Raw genomic sequence first — 17572 nt, 5'->3', positions numbered from 1 at the left:
ATGTAAATAATTTTCACCCAAATTTTAAGTGATGCAAAAATATTTTAACCAACTGTATAACATTTGCTTCCTTTTAAGTTACTAGATTAGGCATGCTATCTACTTGTCTCATGTACTCAATTTTTGGAGAACTTCTTTTTTTCTTGATTTCGCTTACTAGATTTCTTGTTTGTTAATTTCCTGTTTTGGTGGGAGTAGATAAGGATAATGAATCAAATGAACGTGAAAGAAATTGAACAGTTTATGTGATATTGAAAATCAACAACCTGATTGTGGTACTCTTACGATTTTTAAATTTTAATTTTAAAGTATAATATAATGTTAGTAATTAATTGATATGGAAAAAATCCAAGGTTGTGGACCTTGTAATAGGATGAATAGGATCCCTGTATCCTCAAATAAATGTATTGACTTCGAGTCCTAAATAAAAGAAAATCCTGATTAAGAGTGTTTCTCCATTAATGACCTTTGAACGGTGCGAATCTGAATTATTCGGACTTACAAAGTAATTATCATACATCGGGTTTAATAAATAAAATGGAAAAAAGGAGATAGAAAAGAAAAAGAAAAGGTTGTGCGTGAGTTTGCCTTAGTTAACATACTTATTTGCTGGCCCTCTTCTCGCACATGAAAGTTATGAAGGGATGATTTTTTCTCTTTAGATTTTTTTGTGAAGAAATGAACTTAGCGAAAACTTCAAAGTAGTTGTCCACTAGACAAATTATTCTAGTTTTTGTGTAGAAAAGAAACCAAAAAACTCCATCAAAATCTTAGAAGAAAAGTTTCTTCTCCAATTGGTAAAGACTCACTGATTCATCTTTAACAAGTTGGAGTGTATAACTTAAATTTGTGTATTGGTTTAAAACTGTATCAGGGTTTGGAAAAGGGTCTGCGAAGACTCTCAAGGGCAGTTTGTCATTTTGAATGCTTTGTCCAAGAATACTTAACTATATGGTATAAACAATGGATAAAAGCAAAACAATGCATAGTTTTTCTCTGACAAAATAGGCGAAAATTTTACCATGTGACAAATGATCTATAGGAGATGTGAAATCTATAACATGGTTCAATATGGAGAATTAATCCGAAAAGTAAAGGTATAACTCAACTAACTATTTTCCTATTGAAAAACGACCTCAAAATCTTCTCTAGTCCATCGTCCAATCTAAAGGATATTCCTATAATCAATTTGCCGCTGGAAAATATATGACAACATTAACCATAAACAACATTGGGAGTGATGACCTCAAATATTTTACGACGAGAAGGGATCAGATTTCAATTGTAAGAGGATAATATAAATATATAATCCCCATATTGGTGCTTGAAATTACAGGGAGAGCAAAAAATACATAATCTATACAAGTGATTCAGATTTTCCAAGTGGAAGAGGAGAGGAACAAGATTTTATTTATTTATAAACAGTACAAACATATTTGAACTAACAACAACATAAGACTTGTAGCTATGGCTTTTCTATGAATCCTGTGTCTAGGCAACATAAGCGGAGTTAGGATTTGAAGCTTGTGGGTTCAGAATTCTAGTTTGTTTATGTTACTGGGTTCTAAATAAACAATTTATACGTATTCAATAATTTTTTTTAAAGACAAATACATGATTTAGACCAAAGTTACTGTGTTCGTCCGAACCCTCACATCCTATACTAGCTCTGCCCCTGCTCGGCATTACCAAAAACTAGTTTCCCTGTTACAAAGAAAAAGCGCCACTGCAATACCTGCATGATTTAAGATAGTTAGCATGAGACGAACGCTATTCCAAAGGAAGTTTTAAAGACCCGTAAGACCGTCCATAGAAAGTGAGATTAGTAAACTGAAAAATTTAAGAAATTGACTTTTACATTGTCAATGTATGCAAGTTAAATCCTATTGGAAACTGTTGAAAACAAGGAATTAAAGGAGGACATGTTGAGGCACATGTAGGGTTAAAAAAACCTTATGATGTAGTTAAGTAGTTAATATTCAGTAAAAATGCTCAATCTTAGACCTTCCTTGGGAAATTTTACCTGTCACTGAACTTTTCAACAGCTTCAGAGGCATAAAGAAGGGTCTCATTGGCTTTCTCAAGTACCATATAGAGCTCCTTCCCTCGGGTCAACCGGGAAATCACCCAAGCACCATTTTTTGCTCTAATACAAATTTCTTGGTCTTTATCGCAGTCCGAGCCATCACATTTAGCTCTGCTCTTTTCTAAGTCAACCTCTTCTCGGAGCTTATTCATTGCAACTAAAGAATCCTGTATGCATTATCAGATTATTCAGAGCAACAGTCAAATCTAGTTATTACAGTACACAAACTTGATTACCATGGCTAAATCGTTCTATGAAAAAAGAATATTACCAGTTAATGACTACCTCATTAAAAAAATGTTCACGAACTTAACAAGAAAACTGGTCCCAAGGTAAATATATTTATAGTAAAACTGGCCCTCATGCAATAAGGTAAACATCAGAGAATTTTATTGAACACTTAGGTTCTGAGTAGTATTATCGCTTATTTTTTCTATATTTGGTTGGCGAGTGAAAAACTTTTTCCGAAAAATATTTTCTAGTGTTTGGTTAGAGAATAGAAAATATTTTTTAGGAAAATAATTTTCCCTTCTCTTGATAGGGAAAATGAGGTCATAAGAAAAATGTTTTTCAAAACACTTAAGCCACCCAAACATACGAAAATTGGAAAACATGTTAAATATTTTTCTTCGTACCAGACACACCCTTAGAAGCAGTGTGCTATCTAATCACCTTTGACAAAAGATTGATTGACATGGGGCTTAATAGGTCACCTAGTGCAAGTACCCTAGGTGCAGACTCAGTATATCTTTAAAAGAAACAACTAAATAAAACATGTTTGTCAATAAATAAATGAGAATTTTCAAAATAACAAACAACCAACCATCCAAATATATGAAACTGTGTACCAAATAAATTCAAATTTGTTAATGTCTAATTGACAAATTTTTTATAGCACACCCTGTTTTTTCTTTTCTAGTTTTCAGTTTTACTTGCTTGTGGCAGAGGGTTCACATTAAGGGTGCAAGATAGCCAAACACCTCACTGTGAGCCATATGCAAAAACTCTAAGCATCACGGTAACCACAACAAGCACCTCACTGCCAAAGGAAGCTAAGAACAAGAAGTCTCCAACATATCAAATTATTTGGATATAACATATCCAAAGAAACATATTCCATGAAATTATAGAAATTTTACTTTGCCTTGGCACCAATATTTAATTTTGTATAAGGTTTCTGACTGCAAGCAACAAAAAGATGCCAACTTGGTCAAACTTCGTCAGCTATACCCCCACAATTACAACTCCAATAAAAATCTTATCTTCGCAAATACAATAATAATGAGGTTCTAAAAGCTTTCATCTTCTCTGATGTCCTGCTGCATCTGTTAGTAGCAAGTGTGTTGGAGTACCCATATAATGTGACAAAGTGTAATTGAAGTTGAGGAGCAAGAGCTGCCGCACTTAGAGAGACGAAATAATCTTTAAAATCTTTACTATTTTCACATGGCTATTAAATAGGCACGTGTATTGGAACTTCCACTATAGTCAAAAAAGCAAAGCAAGCATTACAATAGGTGGATTCTCGAAATGAAATGAAAGCTTGAGTCTTTGACAACCAAAAGAAGGAAAAAAGGAAGTTATCTAACCTTTGTAAGAGTTGTTACTTTTCCAGGTGGAGATGCCCGAGAGATGCATCTATCACCGTCTACAAGTAAGTAGCGGTAACCACTCACATGATATGCATTCTCGCCAACCCATCCTCTGGATAGTTTCTCTTCAACTTTGGATATCTTGGGTGATGCCTGAAATTAACAAGATATGTAATGAACTGACCAAGATAATAATTTTATATATCATAATTATGCTCGCCAGAGAAAGGCTATTAATCTCAAAAGCAGGATAAATTTTCATCAAATGAAAATGGAAGGGAAAAACCACAGAGAACACACGAAACATGATCTTTGATAAAAGCACCATAACTAATATTTATTTGATTCATTTTCACTTGAGGTCGTATATTTGATGCATCAATTCATTGTCTCTTCTACTTGTGCCCACTCGACTTATGAGGAGTCAAATCAAAAACTAGCTTGGCTAATACAACACTAACCAGCTACTATTTTAAGTCTTTAAAGAAGTCTTGTAAAACCTAGAGCAACAATATACAGATGGTTTAGTGTATTTGTCAACTAAAAAAAGGCACACAACCACCACGGAAACCCAGGATCTATAATGTGAGCTTGTTACTGAGGATTTGTTCAGGCTAGAATGCAATTAAGTTTATGCTAGTAAAAAGTTTGTCAACAAAATAAATAGTACACATGAGGATTAAACAGTTTATTCCCTTCCTGGTCAAGAGAATTCACAGGGGAAAAAGCATGGGATACAGAATGTCTATGATTGACTCTAGCCTTTGTACAGCAAAGAATTTTGTTAACCAATCTTAACCACATCAGAATGATTTAGTCGTTGGTAACTTCTAATTTTGCCAAGGAAGAACATATTACAAATATTCTTTCATTTATATTTGCAATCAGATTGACATCAATGTGTCAGTCTCAACCTATAACAAAGCGCAAGATTTCATATAAGGAAACAAAAATGAAGAATCGGTGAGATGATTTAGTGTCCGTGTCAACTAAAACTTCTGTGAGATAAACTGGCCTGGGAGTTGCTATATATTGCCATGAAGGAAAACTTTCTATTCTCCTGCCAATATAAACAAAAAAAGAGTTCCCTTTTCCTGCTCGCAAAAGACTGGCATTTCCCATTTCTTTGTTCATCCCGGCTGTAACAAGACAATAAACATTTATTTCCTTGATTTACTATGCTGCAGCAAGATAAATAAGGGTTTTCACCCATTTCCTTGCCAGCAACTACTCCAACATCCTCCTACCCACCGTTGTTAACCCTCTACCCTTGTAAATATCTTCTGGCCCAACAAAAGCGAGAAAATAGAGACACCTTCCTCCTTATATAGGAAGCGTGAGGCATAAAAGGTCCAAGCTGCTAACTGGCCCACCATAGCGACTTTACGCAATCACTACGCACAAGCATCATTGTTAACGTTTACCAAATGCAAAAAATCAGCAAGAACCAGGCAGATAAGACTATATTTCTTAACCCTTATCCGCAGCCAATGCAAAATTAAGACGTGATGTTATAGTTTTATCTCACTGAGGTCTCTCTATCAATGTTTCAGAAAAGGTCATAGAAAAGCTTTACATTATGGAGCTAATTGTAGATCCTTTGCAAACCCTGCTGTGATAAGTTCCATTTTACATAGAAGATGTCCTAACAAAGAGGTCCGCATTAGGAGGTTAGGGTAGACCAAAAGAAGAGCCCACATTTAACAAGGACCAACTTATATTTCAACAAAAATAAGATAGTATGCTTTCATTTGTTGTATCGACTTACATTCTCCAGAATTTGCTGCTTCACCACCGATAACCCTTGCTCCCCATTGTGTACAGATGTGACGGGAATGAAAAGAATTATGGTGAGGCTCCTATGCTGAAAAGCACAAAGATACATCCTCTCCTCTGTTTGCTTAAGCCAAATTGTTGGACTGCTGGGACTCAAGCTGCCAACTTCTGTGCCCCAGATATCAGTAACAAGGAAACCATCCTTCCCTTTGGACCATTTGTCATGCTGTAAGGGTCTAACAACCTGATAGCTACGAACTCCAACTGGAGAAGTATCCCGTGAGCTGTAGTACCGGTCCAGGACAGAGGTAGAGCTTGCCAATAATGAACCAGAAGCATTAGAAGTAGTGCTTCCTTTGCGTAAATAGGACCAGGAGCTAGCACCAGCAGACAGAGCATTTGGGGTCAACCTCATGACAGTATAGGTGAATAGGTTAATCAAGTCATCCTGAAAAAGCGAATAGTAATTGTTCATGGTTAGAGCAAGACATGACCATTAACATCAAAGGTTCCCCATAGATAGTTTGTCAATGCAGATAATATTGGTTTTATTCAGATCTTTCTTTAGTTTTGAATTACAACTGCTTCTATAACAAAATTACTAAAGATAAACCGGCCACCGGGCTTAACCGAACCAGGACAGGCCTAGTTAAGTTGGGCTTGGCCAGGCTTGAACTGGCCCAAACCGGTTTCGACTTAGCCGGGCAGGGTGAAAATTCTTGGGTTTGAGAACGGTCCAGGACCCGGACCACCAACCAATTATACCGATTCTTGGTGGGTCACCCCAGTCCAGCCGGGACTTTTACCTCTTATAATTGCATTTATTTAAATGGAATTTTAACAATAATTATTTTGAAGCATGTAAATATAACGTTTTAAAATTAAAAAAAAATTAAATTTAACATTGTTTTTGTTTATTTGTTTAATACTTTGTTAATTAAAACAAGAATATAGTGGAGGAAACCATGTAATCCCAATCTAATATATTTTCATGTAATCCCAACTTAATATATTGTTCAAATATACTCATACTTTATTCATGTTCAGATATATAAGTTCTTTTGAGTTTGAATCATTGTCGACCGCTTGAATTCTTACTTAGCTTTGACCCAATCTTTTAAGCGAACAACAACCTCTGAAATATTTCCTGAGAGTAAGTTCATTTGGCCCCGACTAGAAGTATATTCAGATGCAATGGTATAAACTAGAACCATTAATTTCAGTTTTTTCCTACTAATTAGGGCCGTTCCGATTAGGAAGTTGGTCCCTATTCGAGCCACTTCATGAGCTAGAAATCCTGAACTTGCCCAAGCCCAATATTTAGGCATGGACTAGCCCAGTCCCGGTTAACCTAACTGGGCCTATATTTTGTGGGCCAATTTCCTTAGTAACCCGGTCCAGTTGCCAGGTCTAACTAAAGACAATACAAAGACAGAAAGTACGAGAGAGAGAGAGAGAGAGAGAGAGAGAGAGAGAGAGAGAGAGAGAGAGAGAGAAGCCTACAGGAGAAAGAGTTGTGGAAACCAGCAGGTCCTGGAACATGATCAGTGAGTAGCACTGTGTGCAGCCGGCACATGATTCTAGCACTCTTACTAGTGACTGCGAATGCCAAAAAATGCAAGAAATTGTGGTTAGAATGATAATGTCTTCACCAAAAGATTATGGCATCTGCACAATAACATCAGCCTTATTAACAAAATTCTACCTTCAGGTATTGGATTTCATACCACATGTCAATCAAGAGGGGACATAAAAATAGAGTTCAAAGCATCAGTTTGGCCATATATTAAGTAACACCCTTTCTGTAATTCCTTATGGTAGATGTACTCACATGTTTTTGTTATAGTTGGTCAAAAAGATTTTGGGAGAAGATATATTGGTACTAAAAGCACAATCTTCAAATTAATTCGCAAGAATTTCCGCCCCTAATGCAACAAGTAAAAGTCGGAACAGAAGTGTGACAATATAAGAATAATCTATCCAAGATTAAACATGAATACTCATAATCAGAATATAGATTAAAGAATAAAAATGAAATTAATGAAATAATAATGGCGTGTATTAGCTAATTTCACTCTTACGACATACACAGCTTGATTTAATATTGCTTCGTGACTCAGAAATCCCTTGGGGATCTCTCGGTCATACAGAAAAAAACAATAATTTGTGGTCAAAAGGGAGAAGAAAACAAGAAATGGGAAGAGTGGAAAAAACATGAAAATGTCAAAAGATTTACCATCTAAGATTAAACCAAATTACATCTGATTGTCTATTCTACTGTAATGTAGTATAGCAGCTGTAGGCAACATCTTTTAGGCAACTCAAGATGAGAGTTTAATATTAAAACACAGTCATCTTATTAAGAGAGAGAGAGAGCACTAAACTACAGTTGTTTAACACTAAAGCTGCTATTAGCTAAAGTTTTACCTTCGGAGTTCTAAACATTTATAATGCTAATGAGGCTATAGTCTATATGATAATGGTGAGGATAAAAGACTCGGTTTCAAGTCCACCAGATGTTTGATATGCTGATAACTTTGGATTTTTGGGTAACTATTCCTCCAGCTACATATGGGCAACCAAATTCTTCTTTTATTCTTCAAACGTAAATTCCATTACAACAAAATGGCAATCAAGTATGGACAGGTAAAAGCGTAAAAGTAGTGAACAAACATGTTAAGTGTCAACCTAAATGCTTGGGTTAATAATCTTTATTTTGACTAACACACTTGATCTTTATTCAGCAAATGAAACAGTACAAAGAGTTTCACATAAGTACGTCAGGACAGATTTCTAAAAAGATAATAGTTGGGATTTTGCTTCTTTTTTTTTGGACATTTAGATGCCATGAACTTTTGGCAGAAGCTACCATGTGAAAAGAGTGAGGCTATGGTGTCTTTGATTCGACCAGAGAAGCCAAAACTGATCCTAACTAGGGCAAAGCAAAGCAACAGTGCAAATCCCATCCATTTTGCCAACAAGACGAACACGGAAGACACAGATCTGAGCAACATAATGAATTGTGAGAAGGCACGGGAGAAAATATGTTATTGATATTGGATGTTCAATACAATACAAGAGGTCCTTATTTATATCTATACTATACAAGGACATACTACTCCTATTCTAATGTGGGACAAGACTACACTATATACATAGCTATAAACTAACACTCCCCCTCAAGCCGGTGTATACAAATCATATGTACCGAGCTTGTTACATATATAACCAATATGAGGACCAGTGAGAGACTTGGTGAAAATATCTGCAAGTTGATCATTCGACCTCACAAACTTTGTAGCAATCTCTCCTGAAAGTATCTTTTCTCTGACGAAGTGACAATCAATCTCAATGTGTTTAGTTCTCTCATGCAACACCGGATTTGATGCAATATGAAGGGCAACTTGATTATTGCACACAAGTTTCATCCGACTGATTTCACCAAATTTCAACTCCTTGAGCAATTGTTTGGTCCAGACTAGCTCACATGTTGCCATAGCCATTGCTCGATATTCTGCTTCTGCACTAGATCGAGCAACTACATTCTGTTTCTTGCTCTTTCAGGACACCAAATTGCCTCCTACTAAAACACAATATCCAGACGTAGAACGTCTATCAGAAGGTGATCCTGCCCAATCAGCATCTGAGTATCCAACGATCTGCTCATGACCTCGATCCTCAAACAGTAACCCTTTGCCTGGAGCTGATTTTATATACCGAATAATGCAGACAAATGCATCCCAATGACTATCACATGGAGAATTCATAAACTGACTTAACACTCACAGGATAAGAAATATCGGATCTAGTCACTGTGATTTCCAACCAGCCGTCTATAACTTGCAGGATCGCTAAGCGGCTCCCCCTGTCCTAGCATAAGTTTAGAATTCGGATCCATCGGAGTGTCAACAAGTCTGCAACCTATCATCCCTGTCTCCTCAAGAATGTCTAAAGCATATTTTCTTTGAGAAATAACAATACCTGAGCTAGACTGGGCAACCTCAATACCTAGAAAGTACTTCAATCTGCCTAGATCCTTAGTTTGGAAGTGTTGGAAGAGATGCTGCTTCAGATTGGTAATAACATCCTGATCATTGCCAGTAATAACAATATCATCAACATAGACTACCAGATAAATACAGAGACTTGAAGCAGAATGCCGATAAAACACAGAGTGATCAGCTTCACTACGAGTCATACCAAACTCCTGGATAACCGTGCTGAACTTACCAAACCAGGCTCGAGGAGACTGCTTTAGACCATAAAGTGACCGACGCAAGCGACATACAAAGCCACGAGACTCCCCCTGAGCAACAAAACCAGGTGGTTGCTCCATATAAACCTCATCCTCAAGATCACCGTAAAGAAAGGCATTCTTAATGTCCAACTGATAGAGGGGCCAATGACGAACCACAACCATGGATATAAAAAGGAGGACTGAAGCTACTTTAGCCACGGGAGAGAAGGTATCACTGTAATCGAGCCCAAATATCTGAGTATATCCTTTGGCAACAAGACGGGCCTTAAGTCGATCAATTTGGCCATCGGGACCAACTTTGACCGCATAAACCCAACGACAACCAACAGTAGATTTACCCGAGGAAAGAGGAACAAACTCCCAAGTACCACTTGTATGTAAAGCAGACACCTCGTCACTCATAGCCTGTCGCAATCCTGGATGAGACAACGCTTCACCTGTAGACTTAGGGATGGAAAACGAGGACAAAGAAGACATAAAAGCATAATGGGGAGATGACAGACGATGATAACTCAAACCGACATAATAAGGATTAGAGTTAAGTGTGGTTCGTATACCTTTCCGAAGGGCAATCGGTGTACTAGGAGCAGGGTCAGGTGCAGGACGAGAACCAGCTGGGCCTGATGTAGGGCGCGAACGACGATGATAAGTCAAGAGTGGCGTTCCTATGGCCGGGGAACTAGGAGGAACAACACTAGACTCCTCAACGGTTGGTATGGATGAAACCTCTGTGGTCGAAGGTAGAGGAGGAGCTATAGTAAACTCCTCAAAGGTCGGTATAGATAAGACCTCAGATATATCATGGTGGTCAGCAGAAGTAAAGAAAGGTTTAGACTAAAAAAAATATAACGTCAGCTGACATAAGGTACCTACGAAGATCTGGAGAATAACAACGATATCCCTTTTGAACACGAGAATAACCAAGGAAGACACACTTGAGAGCACGAAGAGCTAACTTATCTTTCCAAGGGGCTAAGTTATGAACAAAACACGTGCTCCCAAAAACACGGGGTGGAAGAGAGTATAAGGGTGACTGGAGAAACAATACTGAATGCGGAATCTGATCCTTGATGGGAGATGAAGGCATCCGATTAATCAAATAACAAGCTGTGAGAACTGCATCGCCCCAAAAACGCAACGGAACACGAGATTCAATTAGAAGTGTGCGAGCAGTCTCAATAAGGTGCTTATTTTTTCTCTCAGCAACCCCATTTTCCTGAGGGGTATAAGGACAAGATGTCTGATGAATAATTCCCTGATAGGTCATAAACTGCTGAAATTGAGAAGATAAATATTCTAAGGCATTATCACTGCGAAAAATGCGAATAGAAACACCAAATTGGTTTTTGATTTCAGCACAGAAACTCTGGAATATAGAAAATAACTCAGAACGATTTTTCATTAAGAAAAGCCAAGTACATCTTGAATAATCATCAATGAAACTAACAAAATAACGAAATCCCAAGGTTGAACTGACTCTACTTGGACCCCATATATCATAATGAACTAAGGAGAAGGCAGACTCTGCATGACTCTCAACACTACGCGAAAGGAGGCTCGGGTATGTTTCCCAAGCTGACACGACTCACAATATAATGTAGACAAACTAGATAAACTAGGCACCATCTTCTGAAGTTTGGATAAACTCGAATGTCTTAAACGTCTGTGGATTAGATCTGGAGGATCTGTAACTAGACATGTTGTGGAAGGACTAAGTGAGTTAAGGTAGTAAAGGCCTTCTGATTCACGTCCTGTACCAATTGTCTGTCCCGTACTGCGGTCCTGCATAATAAAAGAATCGTCAATAAAATATATACCACAATGGAGGGCACGAGTCAAACGACTAACAGATGCAAGACTAAAAGGACAGTCAGGGACATAAAGAACGGAATCTAGAGTGATAGAAGACAAGGGATTAGCTTGTCCAACTCCTTTTGCCTTAGTTTGACATCCAGACTGTGAATATACAATATTTGACAAAAGTGATATATTACTAGAGATGTGATCAGAAGCGCTCGAGTCCATGACCCATGGGCCAAGAGTGCTAAACTGGGAAACACAAGCAAAAGAATTACCAGTAACAGAAGTATCAGTCTGAGCAACTGAGGCTGCTTGTGGAGATGTCTACTTACTTGCTCGATACTAAAGTAGCTCATTATATTCTTCTTTAGATAAAGAAAATCCATGATTACCTGGAGTATCGGTCTGAGCAATGTAAGCATTTTTGGGTGGACGACCATGTAAGGAATAACACATTTCACGAGTGTGTCTAAGTTTGTGACAATAAGAACACTTGGGTCTAGATCTTCCAAAACGACCTCTTCCTCGTCTATGCTCCAGTCCATAGTTTGACATGCCCGAACATCCACTGTCTGGGATGCAAGAACAGAGGAATCAAGTATCTGTGATGAGATCACTGGGTGACTTGGTGCTGCAGCAAGGCGGAGTAATCGAGAGAATAATTCATCAACTGTCGGGACAGTCGGACTAGCCAAAATCTGGTCGCGTACTGAATCAAGATCATTAGGAAGTCCAGCAAGGGTTAGAACGAGAAACATCTTCTGTCGTTGCTCTTGTTGTTTTTCAACACTAGCAGAAACTGGCATCAATTTCTCAAATTCCTCCATGACGGCCTGTACTTGACCCAAGTAAGTAGACATATCTAATTCCTGCTTCTTTAAGTTTGTCATACGCGATATCACATCATAGAAACGAGATATGTCATTAGTGTATAAGGTGCGTGCCTTTACCCAAACCAAATAACATGTCTGGAATGGACGAAACAAGGGCATCAACTTGGAATCAATAGATCGCCACAAGATGCTACATAACTGAGCATCGATTTTTGTCCAAAGTGCTATTGCCTTTTCATCTCCTTCGCTAGACTGTTTGATTAGATGATCTTGAACACCTTGGCCACTACACCACAACTCGACAGATGAAGCCCAAGCTAAGTAGTTTGAACCTCCCATTAAAGGTTCCGAAGTAATAATAACACTAGAGCTTCCAGAACTCATGTTTCTAGACCCAAAAGCATCAAATCCCAAAGACATTGTTGTAAATTATTACCAAATAAGAGAAAGAATCAACTGTAATCCACTGAAATAGAGCAAGGAAACACAGAAACAGAATAATGAAATACTGTAGCAGCCGGAATCTTACTGTAGCTGTCAGAATAGTGCTGTAGCAGCCGGAAAAACTCAAAGTGGTCGGAATGAAATGAAAACAGTAGGGGTAGGATCGGAATTACCAGGCGACCCAACTATTCTGAAGGAAATTTTTCAAAAAATGGCCGGAAGTGGTCGTACGCGCCGGCGCGTGAGCTTCTGGTGGCGCGTGAGGAAGCTGCTGCCGGAGATTTTCACTGGGGTTTGGTCGCCGGACAGTGACTACTCTTGTGGTAGTGTTATTTGCACAACACTGACGGAGATAAAGCAGACGCAAACAACCTTGAAAAAGTCGCCGGAAAAAGACTTCCGGTGACTGATTTCTCTTCCCGGAGTCGCTGGAATTTATGCGCAGCGATAAATCTCTCACAATTGCTCTGATACCATGTGAGAAGGCACGGGAGAAAATATGTTATTGATATTGGATGTTCAATACAATACAAGAGGTCCTTATTTATAGCTATACTATACAAGTACATACTACTCCTATTCCAATGTGGGACAAGACTACACCATATACATAGCTGTAAACTAACATGAATAAATCCAGCAAAACAAATAAATCCAAAATTTTATCTTTTCGTCTCCAGTTTGCCCTGGGCTTCAACAATCTGAGTGTATGCAATAAACTGCCAACAACGAACCTGAACTTCAAGTGCTGCTTCCCTCCCAATAGTCAACATCTGTACTTTTCCACGCTCCTTCAGACAATCACGGAAATTTGGCAAGTGAAGCTTCTTGCCAGAAAGAAAATCTGCCACAGGGAAAAATTAATAAGTGAAGCATTCAAAAGGCTGTTTAATGCTCAAATTGCACAAACTGATGGAATTATTAGATACAGAAGCTATAGTATTACCCCAGCAGCACAATTCCAATGAAGGCCGCTTTTCAAATGCTGGCAATTATGACTTGCAATGAAATAATTTGAACAGGAATATCTTCTTATAAAAGAGATGAAATGCAAATTTTCAAGGTATGTAATAAAGCCTCACCACTTAAATAATCCATAACAAAATAATACAAATGCGTCCTGGTAAGCCCTCCACTCGGTTCTCTATCGAGTAATGCTCTGATGGACCCATGAAACATCACAAAGAGAGAGTGAACTTCTTTAAGAACATTTCGTAAAGCATCAGTCCGCCATATGGCTTCTGACTCACTTTTCTCCACCACCTAAACATGGTACACCACCAGAAAAGCTAATAAATAACATAAAAGTTACAAAGCATAACAAATTTCTTCTGCAATGGCAATAAAAACGTGAGGATATTTGTGTTAGTCCAAGAAATTTCTGTATCTGAACTTTCTTGTTCCCATTAAGAAAGTCATATTCAGCTTTTAACCAACAAGAAATGATAGTCATGCTTAACCATCCTATCTTCTCCAGTAAAATTTTATTCAAAGAATTTTCTTCCCGAATAGATTCCTTTCTCTTCCCCGGACACCGAACAAAGGGAACCCTGGGAAATCTATTTAAGACCCAACTGCATATACAAACCATAGTACTATTGTATTAAGCATCCTACAGAATTTGAGATATTATACTAAATCAAAAGCATAGAAAATATGGATACAAATCCATAAAGCACTATGTGTATCTCAAGGTTGTTATGCCTATGTCCAACATGAGATCCATGTTACTCCATTGTTTGAACCACATGTCTGAGCATGCCACAAAGTAGGGACTCCCTATGGTTCGTTAGTGCAGTTTGTCAACTATGATATTGAACAGTTTATTTAGACTTCAAACAGAAATATTATGGAAAGAAATTTACTGAGTTACCACTTGTCTTTTCATCTTTCCTAACCTAGTCCTCAACCTTCTAGGCTTCAGTTCACTGCAGGTGGTAGTCCTGGAATTGTTCATTGAAGTAAAACTATTCAAGTATGGGCAAAAAAATCCAAGAAGCAAGTAAGGATGTACCATCAGATTTAAAACATCTGTGAGTTATGTATCCACTTATATACAGCAACAATTACATCAGTGAGCTTATATCCAGCCTCCATATTGATCATCCTTTCAAATTTAGCAGGTAGAAGGACAGACCAGCATTGTACAATCTCCCAAATCAGTAAAGATAATAAGTGATCACCACACATAATTATCTAATCCGATTATTGGCAGAATTATCCTCCATACAGTTCACCAAAGAATTAAAATTCAACCACGTCATGAAGTGCCAGGTAAAGTTTATTGGTTGAAGCAGAACAATGATAATATAAGTGCAAGAAATCATACCATCACCATCCAAATATCACGTTCTGCCTCATAGAAAACATGTGAGTGCATCTCTGCTTCAATAACCTCACACGGAGCCTCGGGGGAGAATATTCTGCAACAAAAATAAAATAGAGGATATTACCATATGACTTGAAAGATCCATGAATCGTACAACTGCAAGAAGTTGACAACAGCATCCAGATGGCACAGTCATACATATCAAAGATTACCTATCTTTCAGAGCTGAAAAAGAAGATAGTAAATGCAAGATGATCGAAATCTTAGCCTTAAAAATAACATATCCACGTTGAAGAATCCCATTGCTCTTCATTAAGCACAACAACTTCAATCTAGGAACAATCTTCAAGCTCTTTTTTCTTTACCTCTTTAATGCCTCTACTATGAGAATGCACAAACATGAGCTCAACTATCTATCAACCTAATGATATGACTGAATAATCCTTTGGGTAAGAATGAATGTCTATTGATGAAAGGATATGAACAGAGGGAAAGATCTTCCTCAAACTAAGAACTAAAAGCTCTATCCAAGAATACAGACTTCAATAACATTGCAGATCAGTTATCAAGACACCGTGAAAGAAGTAATGTGAAAGTTTAAAAATCATAGCAACCAATCTGGTTATCCCTTCTTTGAGAAAGAGCTTTAAAAAGAATCACATGAATTTTCTACTCATTAATAGATACAAGTGCAGATATGTGAGTGCCAGTCACAACAAACCTGGTGAATGTTATGAGCCCTTCACTAAGCCCTATCACAGAGAGTTGGGTGGGGAAAGGCAAATCAGCAGGAAAGAAAAATAAAATCTTGTCCAACTCCTGCCCTTCATGTTGTCCCCTTCTCAAATCAAATATGCACAGTTTCATAGCTTCATTGACAGAGCTTGCCGCCGACATGCCCATTTTTCCGCTCCCTTCCTATCACCAAGATATCAAGTTTCCAAATCAAAACTAGACTAGGTTCACAAATAGGACACATCTAATATGAATTAACATACAAGATTTTAATTATCTGAATTTTACATCATGCATGCATAACTTATCAAAAGTCTTATTGAAGAATAACAACAATAGTATTTCTAATACAAAGTGTCTCTTTCTTCTTCTCTTATCCTTCCGTTTTCTTTCTTCTTTTTACCGGTAGAAAAATTTGTTTCTAGTAAAACTAACAATATGATTGCCACAAAAAAAATAAACCAATAATTTTACATACAATCAGTAAAGCCACAAAGCACTTCAGAAAACACTAAATCTACATTCAGTTCGTTTGCTTTATGCTTATCTGAAACTCGCAGTATTTTGTGCAGTCTGCTACTAAAGACCAGAACAACCCATCAGACTAGGTGATTTCTTGTCATCTGCATAAGCCTTGGTGGGCAGTTACCCAGCGGAATAGTCGAGGTGTGGGCAAGCTGGCCCGAACACAATCATTATTATTAAAAAAAAAAAAACTTTTATGATCAGATGAATCATTTCCTTTTCTCATCATAGGCAACAGCAAAACACATAGTAAAACGTTCTTTGAGGTGTTTATATGATGCATTTTGTGCTTAATTCAGTTGAAATTCATTACTAGGGTACTATACTATATCAATGAGCAGCATCAAATGTGCTCTTTTCTCCATGATCTCCAGAATTAGTAAGTTAATACAACCTTAACGAACATGAATTCACCTAGACTGCTCTATCTGTTCGCAATTTGATCCTTAGTTACTGTAGAGTTAGGGATATGCAAACCTAAAATTAGCATTACAAAAGAATCTGAATTAGTATTAGGGTTTTTTATTTTTTTTCCTCACTGAGTTCGATTTAAGAGATACTTACAGAGTGTCTTGCCGGAGCCGGACCGCCGAGCTGTTGTGTTGGGTCTCGCCGGAGCCGGACTTGGGGTTTATAGTAGGGAAGAGAGAGGAATTAAACAAAAATACAACAACAATTTTACATCATCACTTTAGAATTCTTAACAAGGTATAAATAGAACTAATAAGAAAAAGTAAATATTGTCGGTTTTCTCTCTCTCTTTTTCAAATGAAATAGAGAACTATAATTGTAATATTAAAATCAAATTATTAGAAATAGATGAAAGTTAAAATTAATTCTTTGTTATAAAATAAAGACAGTAAAGTAAAGACAAGTATAGAGAGAAACTGATATATTATTGAAACTTCAAACTTATGTACATAATGAACTGAATTGTCCTCTATTTATAGAAGAAATGAAGCAGCTACTGCAAGCTGCTGTGTAAGCTGCTACTGCAAGCTGCTGTGTAAGCTGCTTGTAACTGTTGTGCCAGATATAGATAATCTTCTATCATGAGTAATATATATCCATAACGGAGTACCGAAAGGATAAGCTTCTTCAGGAGGCTTATTTCCAATAGAGTACTAAATAGATAAACATATTTACGACGGAGTCTCATATGGATAAACTTGTTCAGGAAGCTTATTTACAACG

The 17572-nt window shown here is 37.4% G+C and overlaps 2 protein-coding genes across 3 annotated transcripts; both read right to left on the bottom strand.

Annotated features, from left to right (window-relative positions):
• Positions 1-1375: 1375 nt before the first annotated feature.
• On the bottom strand, positions 1376-17098 carry LOC104085179 (vacuolar fusion protein CCZ1 homolog B-like). Of its 2 annotated transcripts, XM_009589160.4 has the most exons (11): positions 16943-17098; positions 15840-16036; positions 15119-15212; positions 13872-14052; positions 13736-13774; positions 13524-13633; positions 6958-7053; positions 5447-5902; positions 3676-3831; positions 2024-2253; positions 1376-1735 (listed from the first exon to the last, which is right to left on the bottom strand). In XM_009589160.4, the coding sequence occupies exons 2-11, from the start codon at positions 16019-16021 to the stop codon at positions 1708-1710; spliced, it is 1572 nt and encodes a 523-aa protein (XP_009587455.1). In that variant the 5' UTR covers positions 16022-16036; positions 16943-17098; the 3' UTR covers positions 1376-1707. The 2 variants fall into 2 exon arrangements, with proteins under 2 accessions (XP_009587455.1, XP_009587456.1); XM_009589161.4 differs by lacking the exon at positions 13736-13774.
• Positions 9413-13517, bottom strand: LOC117273943 (uncharacterized). The gene is made up of 2 exons (XM_070196180.1): positions 11905-13517; positions 9413-11494 (listed from the first exon to the last, which is right to left on the bottom strand). The coding sequence occupies exons 1-2, from the start codon at positions 12763-12765 to the stop codon at positions 11219-11221; spliced, it is 1137 nt and encodes a 378-aa protein (XP_070052281.1). The 5' UTR covers positions 12766-13517; the 3' UTR covers positions 9413-11218.
• Positions 17099-17572: the final 474 nt, after the last annotated feature.

The sequence above is a fragment of the Nicotiana tomentosiformis genome, chromosome 2, assembly GCF_000390325.3.
Source record: "Nicotiana tomentosiformis chromosome 2, ASM39032v3, whole genome shotgun sequence".
Taxonomy (NCBI): domain Eukaryota; kingdom Viridiplantae; phylum Streptophyta; class Magnoliopsida; order Solanales; family Solanaceae; genus Nicotiana; species Nicotiana tomentosiformis.
This window is presented reverse-complemented; position numbering and strand designations above follow the sequence as displayed.